Raw genomic sequence first — 24,912 nt, 5'->3', positions numbered from 1 at the left:
TGTTGGACCAGCTTCTGGTGGTACAAGAGAAAAGCTTTTGAGCTCCAGAGTGCTCTTTTGTAGAGTGCCAAACCCACCAGTTTTGGACGCTACCTAGTCGGGACTTTTCAGTGAAGTCACACTCCTGCACAACTATCCAATATGCACAGTTGCGACCCCATCGCAGAGATGAAGTCAAGCCCCCTTCACACTGTATGGCTGGAAAACGTTAATGCATACAGCCACAGCATGTGTAGGCCTGAACAGAAGGGGAGAAAGTTCTAAACAGCCCTTCCCCTTCAGCAGTTGTCTGTGGCCCTCTCAAGCACTTCACTCACTCCATTCTGAGGAATCTCAACTGAGGATGCTCAGTATTCAAAATTGAGGTTTAGTACAAAAAACCGGAAGCAGCTCTTGGGGGACAAACTACTGAAAGGGAAGCTGAAAGAGTTAGTGCAGGCAACATTTAAAGGTTATTCTTCCCCTTACTGTCATTAAAAGGGAAAGAGAAGGGAATAACTTTAAGCCTTTTCCACCTATTGATTTCTTGCCTCCTAGAAACTGTTTTGAAAAGTGAATAATGAGCACCCAAAAACTGTCACCTGGAATCACAAGAGGCCATAATGAGTTTCATCACTAGATTGCTAGTAACATTTTGACTGCCATTTACTGAAAAGTACCTGACAAATCAGTGGAATTGTTCATGCCACGAGGCATTTTCTAGTCAAACCAGAAGAACACTGAGAGGACGTGTTTGTCTTTAGTAATGAAATAATTTATTATCTAACAGTTGAACAATACAGAAGTATACATATACACAGCAAGGTCTTCTAAAACATGTAGTTTCTAAAAATGCATGTGCTAACTGTAATAAAAAAGCACCATTATATGGTCTTGACACAGGATTCATAATGTGGTGGTATTTACATTAGGAACTTAACATCTGGAAACAGAATTCATATTCTCCCATCTGCTTGCTCCTCTGTTTAGTCCGTTTACTATTTGGAAGACTGCCAAAAATAAAACTGATGATTCAACAGCGGCGTTGCTAAGAGCACCAACTTGAGAAAGGGAGATTGATAAAAGAACCAAACTTGCCTATTTGGAAGAAAAAAACAACACAAATAGAACTGGTCAAAACCCCACATCGTTTAAGGTTTGGGCACTTTAGAAGATATAGGTACTTGGAATTTTTTTTTTTTTTTTTTTTGCAGTCATACAACAGCTATTCAGCCAACAGCAGCCAGGTAGAGCTGCCTTTCACCTGAACAACATGGTACAAAAAACCTTCTTCCTAATAAATAAAAATAAGGGATCAAGTTTATTACACCCCAGATTTTTTTTTTTTAAAAAAACTGGCTATAGCATAGAGACATTTGAATGCTAGATGACTATTGGGGCTGGAATTTTTTGGTGATTTCTTCCATACCACAGAGGTGTCTACTCAGCTAGCTATTCCCACAGCTGTCGCATGTTTCAGTAATGCTTGGGACTGAGGTACCTGTTTCTACTAATAGACAGTATAAACAACTTGCAGACCAAGCAGCCATAAAAAAAAAGCAACAGAATATACACTTTCAGGGGAGCAGATACATAGCCTGGCAAAAGCAGAATTCTTCCCAATACATTACAGTGTCAAAACCTGAAATTTGTTACAAAAGGGGCAAAAGAACTCAAAGCTCGAATGTATTGCTAGATAGTATTTCAGATGGCTGTTTCATCTAGTTCACACACTTTGAATGAGCAAGGGAAAAAGCCACGATACATTATAACATAAGGCTCTCTCTTGGCTAGGTTGGTAAGCCTAATGCACAGATTTATAGCTCTGGAGTGACATCAGATATAGGGCTCTCCTTGTTTTCAGAGCCGATAGAGAGCTGTAGTGGGTTTGGGACCAGGAGAGAGAAGTGCCTTATTAGAGAACAAAGTGCTAGTGTGGCAATTGGCAGACCATGGCCTGTTAACGTCCAGAGCTCTAAAAAGTGTTTCAGATCATCTTAAGATGTTGTGAAGTTAGTGGCACCTACAGTGCTGCTCAAAAAAGTGCTCTTTGAATTTTCATCATAAATTGGTATTAGCAATGACCCTGGAAATTCACAAGATGTGACTATCAGCACCATGAAGAGTTGAAAGCTCTGCTTTGTAGAAGAAATTAGATTCTGGGTGCTCAACACTCAGGAAAACAAGCTCAATAGGTATAAACAGTACTTTAAAGATGTTTAAGACAGACCATCATTAACACATAAGTTGCTGCAATTTTTCTTCTCTGCTCTGATTATTAAGTGCAAGAGTTTCTGATTTCTCTTCCAATTGAGCATGTACTTGGTTTCACCATTTTCACTGAAACTTAAGTTACTGATGGCAGTATTTTTTAATCTGCCCTTTTAACAAGAAAAAGTGTGTTTTATATTCACACACATCTGTGCAACTATCAATCGTAAACTTGGAATATACAAGTAGTCCCTCACTCCCTTAACAATCTACAATTTTTTTTATTTTCTGCAGCTTATTTAGTAATAATGCTGGTGGATCAGTGAATTCGAGGAAAAGGCTGGCAAAACAGAGAAAAATGCTACCATTTCAGCAGCCTTGGAAGTAGACCTAGCTGCCTGAGGCTTGGGCTTGTTGACTAGCAAAGAGGACCAGGGAGATTTGAAGCTGCCAAGGATGGTCCTAGCCAATACAAAAGTGGCCTTGGAGCCCACAGTAGCAAAATTTACTGCACCTGCCTAGAGTTTTGGAAAAGACACCACGTATACCCTTGTGTCAGTTTTGACATTAGTGCATCATTTTCAAAGTTCAACATTTTCTATGCCATCAAAATTGAGAGGACCACATCCAAACAGTGCAAAGGTCAAATAATTACTGTTTTATATAGGGACAAAACACTCAATATTTCACCAAAGGGGGGGGGGGGAGAAGAGAATGTAGTTAACTCAAAGGCACAACAGTTAAAAAACACATTACGCTGAAGCCTTAAGACTCAGTATTTCTAAATTAAAAAAAACAAAACACATACAAAATACACAATTTAATTTTTCAAATATACCCCTCCAACATTTTCCAAATATCTAAAGTTACTTTGCTACTTTTTTAAAGGTAGCAATATCTGCAACTCTAGGTTTGGTTTTGTGAGGCAGTTTATGCAACACTTATTTGAAGGAGGGAAAAGCAAGAGGTTTCAAGCAAAAACATATTGAGCAAAGGACCTCAAAGTGCAGATATTCAACATTTTTTCTTGTTTACAGGTTTTGAGCTAGCTCTCTGAAGATTCTCTGCTTGTACTCAGGAACAGGCTTACAAATGCAAAAGGCATACAAGTTTTAGTTCAGTGCAAATCTGCTGGACATCTGAAAATTCCAGCTGTTTAAAAAAAAATTCCTTTTTTTTTTTTTTTTTTAAACATAGCACACAAAGAGAATACACTTTGGAGATTTTTAGCAATCCACTAGCCTCATTTCCCATCTTTTCTTTTTTTAAAGAGTTCAAATTATCCAAAAATAGCTTGAGGATATTTTAAGGAAACATATCTAAATTTTATATAGTTTGCTCATTTGCACTTTACAGAGTGTCTTAGTGCTTTTGGCAGCTTGACTAGTTCAGTCTCATGAACTGCATTTTTAAAGACTGCAGGCAAGTGTGAAAGCCCACGTTTGTTGACCATCACTATATAAGCTACATAGCCCTTTTATATAGTGAAATCGCTCAGTTGGATTAGGGCTTTTCTGGTCACCTTGTACCAGCTGGCTGTATTACCAGAATCAAATATTGAATATTCATTGTGAGGAGTTTGCCAAGTGGGCTGAATATTAAGACCTTAAAATGTTTCGAGGAAAGAGGACTGAAGAAATCTGTCTCTCTCTCTTTATATACATATATTTCCTCTCTCTGTTAGCAGACCTCTACATACAAAGTTTCCAGAACATCTATAAAAGCACAAAGGCATAAGAATGTATCTCCATTACATTAAGTTTATATAAAATGAATAAATACTATTTATAGATCATGTGTACTATGTACAATACATGTGCTCTATTTAGCTTAAATGAATATGTTGCAAGGTTGAAAACCATATTTTTGGGGGAAATTATTCAGGTTTAGGCTGGCAACAAAATCTTTCATGAGCCAGTTTTAGAGTGCCTTATAATTCAACCCAGTGCGGAAGCGCTTTAATGCGAATAGCACTTCACTGAATAATTGTAGGAAGATAGTATTAGCAACATCCTGTAAGATGTGCCCAATCACTGACACCCAAGGTTACCACAGCTAGCTTCATCACTCAGTTATTGCTGAAATTTGTAGTAAAACAGATTTGAGGAGGACCAAGCATTGCTTATAGACACAAATGAGGCATAATTATTTTTGTGCTAAAGGGATTGAGATAATCTTTGTTCATCTCTCTGAGGTAGAAAAGAATTGTCCCAGAGATGAGAAGCAAGAACAAACTTCTAGGAAAACTTGCCTAGAACAGTAATATGCAGCTGTAATGCAATGAGGTCATAATAAATTGCACTAGAGAAATAGTACCATTTGGGTTTAGGTATTAAAGAAACTGGGATGTGCAAGGCTGAAGACATCCTACCAAGATATCTGCAAGAGGTGGAGCAGCATATCTGTGTTGCCAAGGTCTTGCAGCCCAATCCTGCGAGGTGCTGATTGCCTACAATCTTCCAAGAACGACTCAGAACGTCCCAAAATTGGTCCCACTGTCCTGCGCTAGTCAAAACTCCCACTGTCATTTGCTGGCGGCTAATCTGAGATAGAGTTCAATGGGGTTATCCTTGAAAGTAAAGGCCGCAAATATACAGCCCTTTGAACTTTAAGTCAATGGGAACTTTGAATGAGTTAGGTCAAGAGGACTGGGTCAGGTGGTAATACAGCTACACTACTAAAAATGCAATACCCATAATAAATAGGAGTAAATTTCCAAAGCAAGTTTGAGATTTTGCTACACAATTCTCACATGTATCAGAGACAGGACAGATAAAATGCTCCACCCTCTAGTTTTGAAAGTTTAGTCCACCCATTTCCAGAACTGTACTATGAGGAAGTTGGGTTCCCCTTTCAGATTGTTGATCAAACAAAGTTATATTTAGCCACTAGTTCTGGATATTAGATATGTTATGTTGCCAAGCAAAGAGAAGGTAGGTCTAGAATACTAGACAATAACATCAAGGCAAAAAAAAATAAGATGAGGGGGTTTAGCTCTCTATTACTGCTAAAATACTCTTGGGTACTTCAAAATTTGGTTGGAATGTACAGTCTCACAGAGATGAGTTTACTGACAGAAAGAGAAGCTAGTGGATGCAATCAGATGTGTGCTCCAGAGAGTAGCTTATAACCCACAACCCTATGCACTGTTTCAGGACTTAGGCAAAGCTGATTTTGCTAATGTTGGTGGTACATGAAATTTACGTGCAAGAGAATTGTGGGACGGTCCAATATACTACCTAATAAGATCCAACAGGGAAACTGCAATGGATGGAACAGCTACTGAGTTACTTCTTATAGATTGAGACAAGGCTTGTGATTGTTCTGCAGCTTTAATCTCTTAATGCCAGAGCTGGAATAGCCCTCATCACTACAGACGCTCTGCATGCTTCCTCTTTCATCCAAATCACTAGGACTGCTGCTGCTCCAGTCTAGGTCTCCCATTAAATAGTCTGTGCTTTCGACATCCACATCAATTTCTTCTGTAAGCAAAAGAAAGTAGTGTTGGAACAACCTGATAAAGCATTTTAAGGTTTCAGCTATAAGTATAGATATTCTTAGCCAACTGAGGTGACTTACCTCTGTCAGAATCTGAACGCTCTGAAGAAACAGTAGATCCTATGCTGTCCATTCTTATTCTTTCTATGCCCAGCTTCTCCAGTTGCCTTTCCAGATGCCGTTGTTCTCGCTGCAATTGATCTATTTGGTGTACTGCTTTTCTGTCATAGTCTTCAAGCTTCTGTGGGTTAAAAGGCATTGTTAGTTCTTCTGGACATTATGGACTAAGGCCAACGTTTTCAAGCTCAGACACTTAAGCAAGTGGCCTAATTTTCAGACATAGGTGCTCAGCACCTTTGAAAGACAGCGTCACTTAGGCACCTAAATATGGCTTTATGTGACTGATGACAGGTACTTGCGTTTGACTCTAGGTCAGCATGTTCTACACATTTTAAGAATATGTATTAGAGGTAGTTATGAACCAAAGAAAATTTTAAAAGGAAAACACAATTGAAGTACATTGCTCAAGTGAAAATATATCTGCTTTATTACACCCTTAATTGTGCTTTCAGAGTTTCAGACTTGCTAAAGGTTTGAGGTTTGTGTTGCCATCTGTACACAGAGCATCATTCTGTGCTGTCATATGCACTGTGAGCATCTCTACTCATCTCAACCAAACAAGACTTTGGTCACCAATAAAGGCGACTGCCAGTTAAAGCTGTTTTCAAAACCAACACCAAAGTTGAAGTTATTCCAAATGCCTCACAGACCAAATGCACATTTGCTTATCCAGAGCAGGAACCCTTTGAACTCTCAAGACAACTCATCTCTTCCCTCCCCTTAACCCCATCTTACACATCACAGTCCACTGGAAGTAAACAGAGTTCATTAGAATTTACAGAAGCAGACTTTTCCTATTTACTTGGACAGTGGGAAAAAAACGAAGTTTGGGTGTTCTCATGGAGTGGCCACAACAGGGGAAGGTTTTTTTTCTGCTGGGTTTTGGTGCAGAAGCCAGATCTCACAGGGCACTTAAGAGGTTAGGATTGAGCCATCGCTGGATTACAATTATCTAATGGCTACATGGGGATGTGTATAAATAATGCTTCCCTCTCAAAATTGTTTTTATGCAATTATCTGGCAGTGTCTCAATCCTATTAATATACATTCCAAGTCTTTGATAGCTAGCTATTTGTAATCTGACTGACGCCAGCCAAGTCCCTCAGTGCCACCCCCTTTATCTTCCACTTAACAATACTATGTACTCTAAAAATATTTGATATTGCTAAGGAAAGATATCAAAACCATACAATCGAAAGTTAAATATTTGCCTTTTAAAAAAAAAGTTACTGAACAGTACAAGTATTGAGACAAACTCTTTGGGGCACAGATTTTATATTTGTACAATGCCCAGCTGTATGAAGGTCCCAACTCAGGCCTCTGGATGCTACAGTAATGTGTGAGAGACGTAACATTAAAATCATGTCCACAGATAATTGTGATAAGAAAAAAATTTGTATACAAGGACAGAGTCTTGATTTATAATAGCCTGAGTCCACAGCTGAGCCTGTCAGCCAGTTTAACCATGTTAGCATCTCTGAAAAATGTTAATCAATTAGCATATAAGTTACAGCATCACAATTAGCTTAGGAAGAAAAGGCTTTTCTTCCTGTCAGGATGCTATTGTAAAGCTAATATTGTTATATCTTAACTCTTGGCTATAAGAGATATTTCTTCCTTTAAACAGTACGGTCTTCAGGTATGCAATTCATATTGATTCCATGTTTCAGTGTGTATCAGTGTTTTCCTCGAGACAAATCACAACATTGGGAGACTGATGTTTCTCAATAAAAGTATAACCCCCATCCCCAGCCCAACAACTTTTAAAATACTTATCCTTATAGGGTCAGAATAAAGGCTGATCTTAGCATCTGAGTCAAGATCAAAGGGTTTCTACTGTCCATAACGCTGAAACTTTTGAACCCTCTTGGGAACTTTCTCTCCCATCTCTTCACTGGCAGGAGCATAGAACTTCACTCTGCCACTTTAAGCACTGACCAGTTCAGCTACAGCTGGTGGTAAGAAGCAGTCCACCCAGCAGACACTTATTTTTAGACCCCCCGGAGAGACAGAAATTAAGTTAAAAACTTCTAGACAGATCTGATCTTCACTGATTTTGTCTAAAAGCATCAGCAGGAAATTATTTTGGGGAACAATCACTGTTACTTTCATCCCTATGCCATTTTAGTCATATGTTTAAAGATTACTTCTCTTGTTTGCAGGAGACAGACTTCAGAAGGACTAAGGAACTGGTCCTGAAGCAGGATTTTATCCACAATTTATTGTCAAGCAATATAGTTTTTACAGCATTTTATTCAGTAATGCTTGGCGTGCTCACTTACATGATTAAACTAGCATGAACTCACCTTTATGTGCAATTTAGCTTTTGTTAGTAAACTCAGTGTAGTATGCCTGTTGGATTCAGGCCCAAGTGGTACCAGCCCTTTCAGCTTCTCCAGACACAACCGCAGATGAGCACGTCTGTAAAATCCAAAGTTCATACATCATGCTAAATATTCATTCTGTGGTCAACAGCAACTAGGCAGGATTAGGCAACATTCAAGAGTACCTCAACTGCAAGCAGCTATGGCAAATATAACAATAGTAAATAATACAATTGGTGACAACAGCAGTTGGTAATTGGGGTTGGAAGAATAAGGATATCCATTACTTTCTATTTTTGGAAGATGAATAGTGCATCCTGGCATAATTTCAGATGCATTTTCTCCCTTAGAGCTGTACTGTGATGCACTAGCATTCCAGAAACAGAGGTACAATGGCTTGGAAGAAAGTAAGTGACACTTACACTGAGAATGTTAAGCAGCAGGGGGACTAGCTGGAGAAAAAATTCAACATACAACTCGTTATACCCATGACCATCTCAGTGCATATTAAAATGCAAGAACCACATCAGTCATTAAGGTGGTATGATTAAAAATGAAAACAGGAAGAGCAACATCACATTGCACATCATGTAAAGCCCAATACATGTCAATAATGTTTTCCCCCAATCAGCACTTAAGCGGTATATAGTTTCCCTATCCTTCTGTAGACTAACTACTGTGACCACCTACTGCAGGTGCTACCAAGCGAGGTAAAGCAGGTACATATCACCTTATTCAACACAATCTGTTCCTTGAGTATTTCTAGCCACATCCACTGCTGGTTAGGAAGACCTGGCAAATCATCCTAGATCTGACACAGCTTACACTGGTAAAAGAGGGCTTTCGCTGCCATAGTTTATCCTAGTTCCCTGAATAACATTAGTTATTGGCAAAAAAGTCCTTTTGTCAATATAAGCTGCATCTACAGTAGTGTTTTTGCTGGCATAGGTATGTCAATTAGAGGTATGACTCCCCTCCCTCTCTCCCCCCAAATGTAGCTATGCTGGCAAAACTTCTAAGTTTAGACCTGATCAAACATTTCTCATGACAATCTATAATTCTGCTTTTGTGGACCTTTCCCTTTCTGTACCATTTACTACAACACGTTGTTTATGTCCCCAGGTTTTAGCTCAGTGGTCTGAGCATTGGCCTGCTAAGCCCAGGGTTGCAAGTTCAATCCTTGAGGGGCCCATTTAGGGATCTGGGGCAAAAATCTGTCTGGGGATTGGTCCTGCTCTGAACAGGGGGTTGGACTAGATGACTTCCTGAGGTCCCTTCCAACCCTGATATTCTATGATTCTATGTCAGTGAACAGATTAATTCAACAAATAATAATGATCCTACAGAATAAGACAGGTTTTAATGTTAAGGGGAGTAGTCTTTTATATCAGAAATGGCTACTCTCAGCTACAAAAGATGTCTTCACAGTATCCACTTGCTATACCCAGTATGCAGTACTTTGAAATAAGTTTTAAGAAAAGCAACAGTTTGAAAGACTGGTTTGAGGTATTTGTTGAGCTAATATTTGATTAAGATAGTTATGCTTTCCCATCTTATTAGAAAAGCCTTTCAATTCTGAAATGTTCAACAGTGCAAAAGAGTCCACCAAACTGACAGAGCCCCACTTTTAGTTACTATATAGGGAATACTAATACATAAGAACGTTCATGCTGGGTCAGACCAAAAAGTCCATCTAACCCCATATCCTGTCTTCCAACAGTGGTCAAAGCCAGATGCAACAGAGGGAACAAATAGAACAGTTAATCATCAAGTAAGATCCCTTGTCACCCATTCCCAGCTTCTGGCGAACAGAGGCTAGGGACATCATCCCTGCCCATACTGGCTAATGGCCATTGATGGACTCTATCCTCCATGAATTTATCTAGCTCTTTTTTGAATCCTGTTATAGTGTTGGCCCTCAGCATCCTCTGGCAAAGAGTTTCACAGGTTTACTGTGCGCTGCGTGAAGAAATCCTTCCTTGTGTTTGTTTTAAACCTGCTGCCTATTAATTTCATTTGGTGACCTCTAGTTCGTGTGTTATAAGGAGGAGTAAGTTAATACTTCCGTATTTACTTTCTCCACACCCGCCATGATTTTATAGATCTCAATCAGATCCCTCCTTAGTCATCTCTTTTCCAAGCTGAAAAGTCCCAGTCTTATTAATCTCCCCTCATACAGGAGCTGTTCCATACCCCTAATCATTTTTGTTGCCCTTTTCTGAACTTTTTCCAATATATTTTTTTTGAGATGGTGCAACCATATCTGCACGCAGTATTCAAGATGTGGGCATACCATGGATTTATATAGAGGCAATATGATATTTTCTGTCTTCTTATCTATGCCATTCTTAATGATTTCAAACATTGTTAGCTTTTTTGTCTGCTACTGCACATTGAGTGGATGTTTTCAGAGCACTATCCACAATGACTCCAAGCTCTCTTTCTTGAGTGGTAACAGCTAATTTAGACCTCATCGTTTTATATGTATAGTTGGGATTCTGTTGTCCAAAATTCATTACTTTGCATTTATCAACATTGAATTTCAGCTGCCTTTTTATTGCCCAGTCACTCAGTTTTGTGAGATCCCTTTGTAACTTCTGGCAGTCTGCTTCAGAGTTAACTATCTTGAGTAGTTTTGGATCATCTGAAAATGTTGCCACTCCATTGTTTACCCCTTTTTCCAGATCATTTATGAATATGTTGACTAGTACTGGTCCGAGTACGGACCACCTGGGGGCACACTATTTACATCTCTTCATTTTGTAAAGTGTTTTACATTGGCTCTCTGGCGGTAGTATAGATCGGCCTCTTGCTGTGTCGTGCAGGAGGTAGTGTAAAGTATATTCTTAAAACCAAAGGTATCTTAAAAATAATCTGTGAATAGCCAGGATAAAGAGACTGAACAAGAAACAGCACTATGAGGTGTGGTCTTCTGAATTACAATCCAAGGTTTGTAAGTCAGCAAAGGGTTAACAGCACTTCAAATACAGACCTGACCATTAAGTATTAACCTTATATTTAAGGTAAAAAGCATTGACTGATGAGTGTTTTGGTCACAATGCTTTAGAGAAACTAGACATTTCACACAACATTCATTTTGTTGGAATAACGTCCTGTCTCCAGTCTTTTCCTCTAATTAGTAGACATCTAAGTTCCAGTCACAGTCCAGCTCTGTCACACATGCATAGGACCTTGGGCCAGTGACTTAGGCCTGGTTTTCAGTTGTGTCAAGCACCCACAGGTCCCACTGTTTTTCATAGGAGTTATGGGTACTCAGCATCTCTGGGGGGAAAGAGAGCTAAGCCCTTTATTGTCTCGCCACACATCCAAGGCAGAGTAGAGCCAAAGCTGTAAGCTTTTGAAAAATCCCACTCATAGGGTACGTCTACACTGCAATAAGACACCTGCAGCGAGCCCTAGTCAGCTGACTAGGTCTCAAAGGGCCAGGCTGCAGAGCTGTAAAATTGCAATGAGGACACTGGGACTTGGGCTCCAGCCTCATCCCTGGGACACTCCCTTTTGTGGGGTCCCAGAGCCAAGTCTCCAGCTCACAGAGGCTTAATGATGCCTTATGCATTTGGTTCGAAGATTTGAAACTAGTGTTGTCAAGGGTGACATCAACTGCAATTGAAGGCTTATCTGACACTGCTTCCTGGGTGCACCAACTATTTTCAAACTTCACCCCGTCATGTTAATTCCACTGACAACTGTAGCTCCTCTAATGTAGCATGTCAATATTACACAGCTGTAAACTCTAAATGCCCCTTTACAAATGTTTCCTATGCCTACCTTTGTTTATTTCCCATTAGCCAGTTTCAGATCAATTGCTCTGGTGTATGCATCTCCATTCATAAACAATCCATTTAGTTAAGCTGCATCCTCATCAAAGCTATGCTACAGTATTCAACTTCCACTATAGGAGTTCTCTAGCACTTTGACAGTGGCTGGAAGTCCATATATACAGGGTACACTGTTTAGTCTGATCCTTGTACATAGGAAAATGCCCAGTTGCTTTCATACAGCAGGCATGTGGATGACAATATGCAGAGCTAGCTGTTTAGATACTCAAGGAAATGGCTTCATTAGGATATTGGGAGCGAGGATAGTTTCCAAGACAGGTGAGTTTCAATACTATTCAAATGCTTTTGTTGATCTGACATTTAGGTCACATTATTTGGCAGTGGTTGCAACATAACCTGTCTTTGAAATGTCTAATTGTCATAAGAAGTTCAAATTGAGGTGTTGCAATTATCTGCATATCTTGCTCTAAGCACACTACAAGTTAAACAATCATTTGCAATGTAGTTCTGAAAGCATTTTATGTAAGCAAACAGAGTGGATAATCTTTACTCCTAGGGTAAATCCAATGAGGGGGCCCAGTGATGAATCCCTGCTTAACACTGTTTGCAACTTCAAAATAAGATCTCCTATTTTCAGGACAGACTTATCCAACCTGCCTTAATGGAGTTACACAAGAACTGGCCGCAGTACCTACAGAGGTATTACAACTATGGTCCACAATACTTAAGTGAGAGACTGTAGCAGGCATCAGGTGAAATTCAAAGTCACTTGTTAGATGTTAAACCCTTAACATTAGGAAGTTTGCACACACTGTACAACAGCAAGTGAGATTCCTAGAAATCTAGCATGTCACTGCATGACTCTTGATTTTCCAGCTCCAGCTTCTACTTTATATAAGCAGATTTATGCTTAAAACTTCTTTTAAAGCATATTCCAGCCTAATTTTTACTGAGTGACAATACAACTCCAGTTTTTAGATTAGACAAAATTCTCCCATTGGCAAAGCCTAATTCCTCAATTAATAAAGTTTGCTGTCAGAGACAATTGACCTTTCAAGTCCACTGTAATGGAGGTAATCAGATTCCTTACATTAAGGATAATGCTTAACAACGAGCCTAATTGTCATCTTTGATGTGATGTGGTATGTATCTAACCAGAATTTGGCCCCAACTATCAAGTTAAACTGGTTCCCACCCTATTCAAGTTCCAAACAGATAACCAATGTTGACTACAAAACTAGTACTTTCGAACATCTGCAAAGTCCTAACAGCTTGAGATTAACCCTTTGTGTATAGAAATGTTGAGGAGCCACTTTAAAGTCTTCATAAGGCATCTCAGTGGTTAACTTTTGAGACTAGTGGCAGTTAAAAAGTCTTAGATACCAAAATATTTTGTTTCATTCCTACATGTACAACAATGGTAGAACAATTTTATTTAGAAAGAGAATATATTGCAGAGAAATACACTGGTTGTTTTCCTAATCACTTTTTTTTTATAAGAGCTTAAAATAAATGACACTTGCTGTACTTCATTGTTTGGACAACATAAACGGGATTTCAATACAGTTATGGTGTAGTTGCTACTGCAGAGCAAGCAGGAGAGATGCAATGCATTCAGTAGTTTTTAAAAGCATTTTTTCTTTAGTTTCTCAGGTTATCAAGTGATAATTTTGTGACTCTGGAAAGTAACCACCCAAAAGCTTACACTGAACTCTGACAGAGCTAGCTAATGAGACATCTGCAATTTATATCTTGTAATAGATCATTAAAAAAAGCCATATAAACTACTATGGTAGCCTGGGGTTTCCCACTAATGGGAGTGTCATGCCATTTTCTTTTCCCAAACTACCGGGTTACTTATAGAAGCACCACCAACACAAGGATACCTCACTTTACAACTGTAAGTGTTCATACACAATAGCCCTTCTCCCAGCCCCCTTCCTCCCTGCAAGAAGTATGCAGACTGAGCCAAAAGAGCTGAAAACAAACTTTAAGCCCTCTTATGAAGTTCTCCAATTTTCAAACGTTATAGTCTTAAAAACCATGTTTCTGTGTCTTGACTGCACAGTACATTTACCAAGATACGGGGTAAAAGGGCAGACTTGATGCCACAACCTCGTAAAAACAGCTAACAAAAACAAGTTAAATTCTGTGTAGTGCTAAGGTCACAAACAGTGCAGTAGTTGATCAGATAAGCAGTCTGTCTAGACCTATGTACCCTAACAGAAGGTGACCAGAACCAGAAGCTTCAAGAAAAAATCCAAGAAACACTGCTTGGGGTACCATTCCACCCCCACCCCCCAAAAACAGAACAAACCAACAACTTCAATAAAACTGAACTCTTAGATTTAGAGACTGCTCAGAGAATCAGTCCTGCCTGCGGATGTACCTTGCATGTCCCCCTGATATTACTGCTTCATTGAAAGGAAGATCTGGACAATCCCAGTGAGGCATGCAGGGGAATGGAAAGAAGTTAGTGCAAATACTTAATGAATCCTACAAACTCACCTGTTCTTTTCCATTTCATTGTGTGTTGACCTGAAAAACAAACAATGAATTAGTTATTTAATGGTTGTCCGTTGCAGAAAGTACATGCACTGTGATTAAGAATATCAATGCAACAGTTTTGTAACCATTCACTGCAAGAGCTGCAAGCCACTAATGCACTTCAGAGAAAGCTGCTAGCTACCCATGGGGACAGCAAAAAGATTGGAAGCAATCAGGACAAAGTTTAAAAGTGTGGAGCACCAGAGTATGGGTTTTCTGTCAGCAAAATGGCAATATAAGCCCAGAAAGTGCTGCAAAGCCAAGTGCATGATGGTGGTGCAGACAAAAAATGTGGTTATCTTAGCATAGGAAGAGAAAGGCAAATTGCCCCATCTTAACACTATTTGACATCTAATCAATTAAGTGTAGTTTCAGACATGCCCCTAAGTGCATTGCCAACTGGTGGTTTGGGGAGGATTTTTAAGTATTTCTCTCCCTGTTGCTGCACAAAAGATTCACATCATGTGAGAAGCCAACTTTATATGTAAACTCTTATAAGATGCAAAGTAAGAAAAAAACCCTGAAGAGATGGAGAAAAGTTGCCTGAATTTTGTTACTCTTAGGTGGTATTTGTAACTCTTGCCTGAAAACACTGTTATATGATTTGTGTCTTTAAGAGTTATACTGCAGAATAAAATATGGTTTTAAATAGCACCTTTAACATCAGATATCCCAAAATAATGAGATAAGTACCATAACACAACAATAATTAAACAACAACTAGCAGACAAGTGCTTAGACAGTCTGGACACCACAACCTAAGGTCAAGTAGCCTTAACTTTTATTCAGATGCATCTGAAGAAGTGGGATGTTCAACTCACAAAAGCTTTTGCCCAAATAAATCTGCAATTCTTTAAGGTGCCACTGGACTCCTCATTAACTTTTATTGAATTCTTAACTTCTGCTTCCAGCTTTTCATAAAGGATGGCACCTTGAACAGTGCAGCAATGAGCACGAACCCGAGATTTGATCCCATGGCCTATGGATACCAATGAGTGATACCAATTGAACCATGTGACTTGAACACTGTATTCAATCACTAAGTCACCAGCTTTGCAGAGAATTATACCCTGAAGATCAGGTATGTGAACACAGGATATCTGTAGAAAACTTTTCCAGAAGCTAATGACAGACTATAATGCTTGTCATTTTTAAATGGAAGAATGACATATTAAATTTAAGGTTGTAGTCTAGATTGGTATTATATTGTTCTGCAAATAATTCAGAAGTTTTTCCTTCTCCCCCGGCAACATTTTAGGGAAATGATAAGATAGACAAAAAATAACTATTGCAGGGTTTTCTTATAAATAAGAGGACCCAGAATAACTAAAGAGATTTAAAGTTTTCAAGTTACTGTTGACTTAATGTTGAAATGAGGCCTCCTAATACATGCACATATGCTCATAACAGAAATCTGCTACAACTACTCTTTAAAGCTTTAAATGAAGCCTGTTATCATTCAGGGATAGCATTACTGTGTGACAGAAAACCTGAGGGAAAAACCACAACCATGATAAAGGAATGTATATATCTGAAGCCTTCCATCCTGTGCCCGAGCCAGTTTTTCCAACTGTGTTTTCTAGAGCAATGGTCTCCAAAGTGGGGTGCACGCAAGATGATCCATTGGGGGGGTGCGGCAGGAAAAGCACCGCTGGGCGCGGGGGAGAAAAAGGGCAGCCAGAGGGAGGAAACCAGTGAGTGGGGAAGCTGCCCCTCTGCAGACAGGGCCACCCAGAACACAGGGGCTTTAGGGCCCTGGACTAAGGAGGCCCTGGCCTGCAGCTTTAAAACCCCTTTTGGAATGCGGCCCTGAATCCTCCGGCCCCTGGAGGAGCAGGGGCAGCCGCACAGCCAGAGGCTGGAAAGAAGCAGTGCTTTCCCCTTCAAAGCTGGCTGGAGAGAAGTGGCTGCTTCTCTCCAGCCGCTGGCTGTGTGGCTGCCCCTACTCCTCCCAAGTCCTCCGGCCCATGCTCACAGGGCTGCATTCCAAAAGGGGCTTTAGAGCTACAGCCCCTGTGTTCCGAGAATCGTGGCCATGGGGGCAGTGCCATGCTGCGCAGAGCCACCTGCACACTCCTTGCACCAAACAGGAGCTGCCCCAGGTAAGCTGTCTGTACCTCCTGCCTGCCCCAGCCCTGAGCCCCCTTCTGCACCCTAACTCCCTCCCAGACCCCACACTCCACCTTGAGCCCCCTCCCACATCCTAACCTAGACCTTCGAATTGCTGTATCACAAAGTGTTAAACCAAGATTTTCAAAAATAATGAAGAATATTCAATCACATTGCTCTCACTAAAAAATAATAATTTTTTTGTGAGAGCAAAAAGGTTTTTTGTACTGTTAAATAAATTAAGCAGATTTTATTGTTAAATAACCAATGCTAGGAACTTATACTTTGAGGTCACTGCAAATTATATTTTTGGTATTTTTACTTGATTGCACTCTCTCATAGAAACTTCATTCATAATATTTCAAAATAGCTTGATCTTTGTTTGGTAAGTTATTCCCCCCCTTCCCCCTGTTTTTTTAATGACATTAATTTTAACATGGCTCCATTTGTTTACTTTCAGATTGCATTATTTAAAGTGATCTGTTTAGTTTAAAAAAAGTCACAAGATATTTTGATTTCCATTAAGAATGAAAGGTCCATATTTCTTAGTAGATCATTTAAATGGATGCACATTAGTCTGACATGTAACGGAGACACAAGTTCCCCTGCTAGGGCACCGGTAAATGGCTGAAAAAGAGGATAGACGTATTTTTGGTTCTACCAGTCCCCCTTCCCCCAACTCTTCTGGATAAAACCAGAGAAACAAAGAAGTTTGAGCCCTTCCTCACCTCCCAATTATGACTGCCTGAGTCCAAGACATTATAATGAACTTGTAGTTTACTAGTGGGCTGTTGTGTCATAAATAGGACATATCAATTCAATACTGTTTCCAAAAGTTACAGATGTCTGTTACAAGACTAGTTTGTTAATGGAACACATCCTCTCTGGACTCAACTGTGTCCAGGAACACTTTACGAATGGTAAGTTTTGTTTTCAAAAATATAGTTCTATTAGCTAGTGAATTCTATTTTTACAACATAAACCCTAAGGTGGATAGTTTGCACATTACCATGTAGACAAGATTCTCAGCTCTTAGTGATAAACATTAGTTTCTTGTAATTGGAATGTATTCAGATAATTTGTATCTGAAGTGGAAAGGCTGAGCATAATAACTTCAAGAGATGTCAGTTTTTGGTTGTCAGTTTCAAAGCAAGGTTGATAGCAATCAATTTCTGTGTTCAGAACTCCAAATGAACAGAGACCATTTCCAGGAAGTTAATACAGAGAAGGGCACAGTAACCATACCTGCACTAGCTAAATGGTACTCAAAAGGGAAAGAAAGAGACAGTGTGTCTAATCAGCTACAGAAGCCACTGCCACATTTTTGTGAATAGCAATGTTGCAGAATTGCCATTCCAAAGATGCAGGCTTAACCATGCTTATGGCACAGTGACAAGTTTGCAGACCTAGCATAAAATGCCAACCTTAAACTCAATATAGAAAGATATCCTCACCTCTCCCTGACAAACAGACCATTTTATTGTTCAATATCAGCTAACAATCATACTGGACACACAGACCTATTTATTACTCTACTATTGTTAATATCAATCACATTTTAGAATTTAAATGCAGAATTTGAGCATGCAACTAGGATTACTTCTGAACTTGATTTTTTAATGAACACATGTTCCATTACAGATACAGGAAAATGGAGGCACCAATTTCCATATAAACTCAGTATTAACTCGTTCCATTGTTATGTAGGCCAGAAATAAGTTATTCTTGCTACACTAAGACACCGCCACAATCAGCGTTAAAGGGAAACTGTCAGCGTGTACTCTAACGATCTTAAAAAAAAAAAAAAAAAAAAAAAAAAAAAAAAAAAAAAAAAAAAAAAAAGAATTAGAAGTAGCTTCAGGTATTATACATGCCCTGGGGGCCACTTGCCAAACTGTGTTTTACAATCAGATGTTCCTATTTAACATATGCCTTTTTCCCCATTGCAGTGAAAGTTTCACACAAACAGGAGACAGAAGACCTAATCTGCCCTCCACTGAAGTCAGGCAGGCCTTAAAAGACTGCACAGAGTGAAATTGACTATAGACAGAGCTGTCCAACAGAGTCATTGCCCATCTCTATGCCCCTGCCCAATAACATTTCAGCTATTGTAATATTAGGTATTACTTTAACAAGAGATAGATTTTGTCTTAATTAAAAAGTTTAAAGGGACACTGCCAACTAAAGAATCAAACGGTTTAAAACAAGGAGTCATTTCACATTTCCTAATGAAACAGGAAATATTTAGTCCCTAGACAGAACAGCTAAAAACAGGCCAGGTTCACCCACACGACATTTAGAGATGAATTTGCTCACACTATTGTCTCTCTATTGTACTATTTACCCAATCATTATGATTTGATCTTTAGGACACTTGATGTGTACATAAGAAAGAGCTCACTCTCCAATGCCAACACTGCACACCTTTCAATACACTATTCCTGCAGGTCAGTTACAAAGTAGAGCTTTACAATCTTAACTATTAAAATGAATTTAATTACAGAATTCTGTGAAACAGGCTGAAAAAAAAATGCTGATTACATTTTCACTAGATACATTAAGTAGTAGATCAGCTCTTGTACTGTCAACCTCCATTTCTAAAGGATTTCTAGTGTACTCAGCTGCAAAAATCTCTCTCTCACAAAAAAATGACATACAAAATCTTGGCCCAGAAGGTTTAAAAAACAAGGGGGGGAGGAAGCATTTGTAACATCCTTCAGACATCTTTCTGAACTTCAATAAATCAAACCCCTAAAATTTCTTGAAATTTGAGAGGCCTTCCATCTACATTGTGAAATATGTCCTTCTTAGTACAGAGATACAAAGGAGATATCAGGACTATTAGACTTTTCTCTACCACTGGTCAATATACGTTCTGTATTAGACATGCATTGAAATGATAGTCTACAGCCCAAGTAAGATTCTAAACACTGAGGTTAGGACATAAACCCAAGTTCAAAGTCCACACTGAAATTCCATCCTCCTTTTGCTATGCTGTACCTAAATACTGCAGCACATACGGTGCACATCACATACTGAGCTTAGGCCACTAACCATAGTAAAAACAGGGTGAGTTAAGGACAGAGCTTTAATTGTGAACTTCCTGACTTCTATGAGTCTCCGTCACAGCACAAGCATTATCTAAAAGGTAGCAGTTTGCATTTATACATACCACTACTAAGTGGAGGGAGTTGCAGATACCTAAACCAAGACCAGAACTTCAGTTTTAACCTGCAAGTCTTTAGGACCTACAAATCTTCACTAAAAAAAGGCTTGCAGAAGTTGCTTATCCAATTTAAAGTTCAACAGCTTGGACTAAAATGAATTTGGATGGATTAAATCCCAGCAAAACATCTCCAGTACTGGGTGATTTAGCATTTTTAGCTGCCCCAGGAGCAAGATGTATATTAAAATCAAAGATTAATAATTTGTAGCAAATCTCTAGATGGATTTCAAGATGAACAATAAATAAATCAGGCTGTCAAACAAAAGTGGCACTGGAAGCAAGATTTAATCAAAGTGTCAAACTAGAACTATGTCACTTTCTGCACTCAGTCATATAATTTAGCTTTAGTTAAGAATTCCCGCACAAACACTTAAGTGAAATACAAAATTTTAGAAATTTTGAATTTAGCATTGCACATAAATCTTGATTTAAAAATAACGCTCCTTCAATTTTCACATTAGCTTTAGAAAAAACATTTCTATCATGTCGCATGGCAAAATTCCACATAAGTTTTCTGAAAAAAAAAAAAAAAAAATCAACTACAGGAAAAAATGAGTTTCTGTTCTTTAGAGGTTTCCCTAGAAAGTAACTAGTGTCAAAATGTTTCACTATGTTCATGTATTACTGCAGTTAAACATGCACACAATAGTCTAAATGTATACACACCTAGCTCAGTAAGAAATATTATAAATTTTACCTTTGAGTATCCATGCTCTAGTTGAAAAGTTTTATTTCACTGACATAAAAAGATATCTGAATAGGTGTGTTAAAAAAATACTTCTGTTTTCTTGAATTGCCAAAACCAAAGTTTGGGCCAAATTTGACGGAGGCATTACAATATATTTCCTTTATTATAAACCACATCATGCATCATTTTATTTTTAAATGGTTTGCACTGAAACTAAATAGGACATAACCCATCAGTATTTGCAATCAAACATTAAACCATTGTGTTAATGCAGAAAAGCCTAAATCAGGGGTAGGCAACCTATGGCACGGGTGCCGAAGGCGGCACGCAAGCTGATTTTCAGTGGCACTCACACTCCCTGGGTCCTGGCCACTGGTCTGAGGGTTCTGCATTTTAATTTAATTTTAAATGAAGCTTCTTAAACTTTTTAAAAAACTTAGTTACTTTACATACAACAATAGTTTAGTTATATATTATAGACTTCTAGAAAGAGACCTCCTAAATATGTTAAAAATGTATGACTAGCATGCGAAACCTTAAATCAGAGTGAATAAATAAAGACACGGCACAGCACTTCTGAAAGGTTGCCGACCCCTAGCCTAAATATACAGTTGACTGAAAGCAAAAGTGAAACTGACTAGTACCTTTCCTTTCCCATATTAAAGACAGAAGTAAAAAGCCTAAATAAGTTACTAAATGGAATGTTTTAAAAATTGGAGTTGTTAACACAAAGACTTTGTCAAGTGAGGAAAAAAACAGACTGATAAAAACAACTTTAATTAAAAATACTACTGTATGATGGTGAGGTATAAGTCAAAAGACACATAGCTCTGTGACAATGTTGGCTATAATCATAATAGAAATGGCAGAATTTTGCACTACAAGCTTCTGCATAAGTCAGATCACACACACACAGATGCAAATACCATATATTTGCCATTACCTGCTACTACTGCTGTTTTTCTTGGACTTGCTTCTCCGTTTTAAGGCATCTCTGTCCTTGTTATTGTAGGGTAACATAGAGGCATAGCCATGTTCAGCTTCTAAAAAAAAAAACAACAACACAAAACCAAAAAAAAACAAACAACAGGATTTCACTGGATCACTAGTTAGCCCAAAACAAACACAGACATCCAGGAGTATCTGGGAGTGGGAGGAGAACATATTTGAAAGGCCAAAGGTGGAAATCAATAAAATTAATTCGTTATCTACAGATGAACAACACACACTGCCTTATACAAAACCCTCTAGGTCCAGGCAATCCATTGTTTCTAACAGGGTGATGACAAGCCCACGCCATACATGGGGGAAAACCATATAGAGGGCAAGCAACATGGATTTTGAAGAGGGAATCTGGAAGATGGGTCCCTTTCTCCCCATTCCATACATGGGAATCTCCAGAACACATGTTTTTTGGAGGGGACACCCCTCCATGGAAGGATCTACACAAAAAACCAGGGCGTTTGTGCCTGGTGGGATTATGTCCCAGGAATTGTAATGTGCGCCTTGGAGTAAGGATCTTTCCACACCCCAAGATGGACGATTGGGGGAGCACAGCGGATGGGGGAGGGGGACTGGGGTGGGCCCCGAGGAGCAGGGGGAACAGCAGCCGGGCTAAGGAAGGGGGAGCCGGTGCTGGCTGTTCTCGGGGCGGGCGCGGGAGCCAGCGCCGATGGGCACCGCTCGGGAGAGGGGGCTGCGCGCTCGGGCTGGGATCCCGGCTCGGATCCCGACTCCTTTCGGTGCCGCTTTTTGCCGACGACGGGTGGGGGAAGCGGCGGCGGCGCAGGACGCTGGCTCCCCGGGGTGGGGGTGGGAGTCTTCGGTCAGCACCCCCCGCAGAGGAGAGCTCGGCCGCAGGGGAGGCCCTTATCCCGGGAGCTGGTCCCTGGACCCTCTCTCCCCGGGCGGGGGACGGGACGAAACCAGGCCCCGGTTTCTCCTATGACGGACAGCCGGGGGGGGCTAGGCGGGGGTACCCCGTATCTCCTACGGGGGGGCAAGGCCCGGGGTGAGTACCCGCTTTCTCCCGGGGGGACTGGGATCTGAGGGGGGGTCAGTATCCCGCTCTTTCCCGCGGCGGGGGCGCCCCGCTGTCCCCGAGGAAGAGACGGGATCCCGCGGCCAGGCCCCAGAGAAGGGGGCGGGCGGACGGGCTGGCTGCTGTCTCCAGGGGCCAGTACCTCGCTCTCTCCGCTCCAGGTACTCGGCCGCCTCCAGCAGCATCTGGATGTTCACACAGACCCGGGTCGCCGCCGCCATCTTATACCACCACCGGGGCCCTGCGCTCGCCCTGCCGCGGAGCCTCACGGAGCAGCAGCTGCAACAGCCGGTCTCGACAGCCCGAATGTTTATCCCCCTCCCTCCTGCTCCGCTCTGACAGACCCTGGGCAACCAACCCCCGCGCAACGCAACCCACTGGCCCCTGCCAGCGCGGCGCTCACTGGATACCCAGAGACAAATCCCAGCCTCTTATTGGTCGGCTCATATAAAGACCTGCCTCTTTCTATTATCCTCGCCTATGATTGGTCTTTTTGTCTATATTCCCGCCTCCTAATTATAGGCCCGCCTCTTTTCTTTCATTGGCCCAGTAGCCTTAGGTCCCGGCCCCCATCGCTTAGCTACCTTCTAATTGGTCAATCTTCGGAAGCACCTCCCTTTTCGCGGTCCAAAAGGACTACTGCTCTAACGGCCCCGCCCCCTCTCCCCTTCGGAAGTTATGATTGGCTAGTATTTTCATGGTTCCGCCCCACCTGTTCTTCTCCAATAAGCTTAGCCAACAATGCCCCACCCCTTCCTCCGTTTCTTACCTGATTGGTCACACCTTACCAAAGGCCCTCCCCCTATTGTGTAAGGCTCCCCCTTCGCAGCTTCAACCGTCCGTCCAGCCGCCCACTGGCTGCTTCCAACGGAACAAACCAATCAGCGAGTAGCAAGGCCAAAGAGGCGGGGACAAGGCCCCTGAGGCCAGGTGACAGGCTTTGGAGCCTAACAATGCAGGGAGGGTGCAAGGACCAGGAAATTCCAAGGGGCAAAAAGGGGTGCAAGGGGAGAAGAAAAGGAGGAATGCAGGGAGGGGTGAAAAGGGCTGGATCTGAGGGGGCAGAGAGGGATACAAGGTGGAGATAGTATATAAGAGATAGGGAATATAGAAGGAAGATGGACAGCTCAGGTGGCTGGATGCAGTGGGGGATATAGCTGCAGACATGTGCCGTGGAACACTGATGATTAGACAAAACAAAAGGCTACCCAAAAAACAAAAACAAACAAACAAGCTATCCCCATCCTTGTTCCACAGAGCATTACAGGACTCCTGGGGGAGGGCTTTGGCATGATGTTTTGCAAGGCTTTAGTACATCCCTCCCTTTCTATATTCTCTAGGTATAGATCAGGAACTTCCATCAGCTTGTGCATTGCTAGCACTAGCCCTTCAGGATTTTTTTTAGAACTGGTTGTCAAGGCTGCTTCTCCTTGCCCTGTGCTGTGCTGATATGCCAATACTACCTGCTTCATGCTCATGGGCACAAAGTCAGACCCACTCTGGGGAAAGGCTGCTTCAAACAATCCTATCACAACTGGCAAGAATGCTATATTCTCTAGGTATAGATCAGGAACTTCCATCAGCTTGTGCATTGCTAGCACTAGCCCTTCAGGATTTTTTTTAGAACTGGTAAAGGTGCACACAGTAGAACAGGATATGATAGGCACGGAGAAAGCTCCAACTTAGTAAATTCATTCAAACAATTAGCACACACTGATATTGTCAGACCAGCCTCCCAAGAAATCACGTTACTGGGTTGCAATTTGGCCCTAAAGGACTCCTCTGGCATGAACCCTGACATATAAACAGTAGTTCAACCATTTAACTGACAACATCATAAAACACAGATTGCTGTACATGCTTTGTTTCCATTCTTGTAAGTCAAGCCATGTCCTATTATATCATGACTTTATGTACAAAGGAAATACACAACTTTTACATGATCCGAAGTGACTTGCAGGTGTTCTCTTGCCTACTGCATTCAGACAAGATGGCTAATAACACTTGCCTCACTAACCATAACCTCCACATGTAAATGAGGGACAACTACATTTCAGATCTCTTTTTAAAGCAGCAATCAGTAAATGGAGCCGTAAAAAGCAACCACAGAAATAGCATTCAGATGAAGCACCACAGAAAGGCAGGTTACCTCTGCTCTTTTCAAAGACTAGGGGGAACCTTCAACAAAGACTGTCAATTTCCTATTCCCTAACACCAGGGAACAGCATGTTTGATGTTGCTGCAAACAGCTGAACTACCATTAAGTCACAGTTAAATACTGTTTAAAGCAAACACATCTGCACAAACACTTACTATACCTGCCTTTTCTCCTTTCCTGCTTGCTAGCCTCCACTTTTCCTTCTCTTTAA

General features: G+C 40.7%; 1 protein-coding gene across 2 annotated transcripts; it reads right to left on the bottom strand.

Moving 5' to 3' along the window:
* Positions 1–732: 732 nt before the first annotated feature.
* MXD1 (MAX dimerization protein 1) lies at positions 733–23,107 on the bottom strand. Of its 2 annotated transcripts, none has more exons than XM_032771290.2 (6): positions 22,686–23,107; positions 21,446–21,545; positions 14,441–14,470; positions 8,115–8,229; positions 5,770–5,929; positions 733–5,672 (listed from the first exon to the last, which is right to left on the bottom strand). In XM_032771290.2, exons 1-6 carry the CDS (start codon positions 22,762–22,764, stop codon positions 5,485–5,487), a joined length of 672 nt encoding a protein of 223 aa, XP_032627181.1. In that variant the 5' UTR covers positions 22,765–23,107; the 3' UTR covers positions 733–5,484. The 2 variants fall into 2 exon arrangements, with proteins under 2 accessions (XP_032627181.1, XP_032627182.1); XM_032771291.2 differs by having other exon boundaries at positions 733–5,669.
* Positions 23,108–24,912: the final 1,805 nt, after the last annotated feature.

The sequence above is a fragment of the Chelonoidis abingdonii genome, chromosome 2 (genome assembly GCF_003597395.2).
Source record: "Chelonoidis abingdonii isolate Lonesome George chromosome 2, CheloAbing_2.0, whole genome shotgun sequence".
NCBI classification, from domain to species: domain Eukaryota; kingdom Metazoa; phylum Chordata; order Testudines; family Testudinidae; genus Chelonoidis; species Chelonoidis abingdonii.
The sequence above is the reverse complement of the archived record's forward strand: the minus strand, read 5'-3'. Positions and strand labels throughout refer to the sequence as shown.

What these genes read in the sequence shown, in the direction of transcription:
- MXD1 (XM_032771290.2), bottom strand. Translation starts at nt 22,764, where the DNA reads ATGGCGGCGGCGACCCGGGTCTGTGTGAACATCCAGATGCTGCTGGAG. An exon ending in AAAAACAGCAGTAGTAGCAG is followed by an intron (nt 14,471 to 21,445) that starts GTAATGGCAAAT and finishes TTTGTTTTTCAG; the next exon opens with GTCAACACACAATGAAATGG. An exon ending in GCGTTCAGATTCTGACAGAG is followed by an intron (nt 5,673 to 5,769) that starts GTAAGTCACCTC and finishes TTTTGCTTACAG; the next exon opens with AAGAAATTGATGTGGATGTC.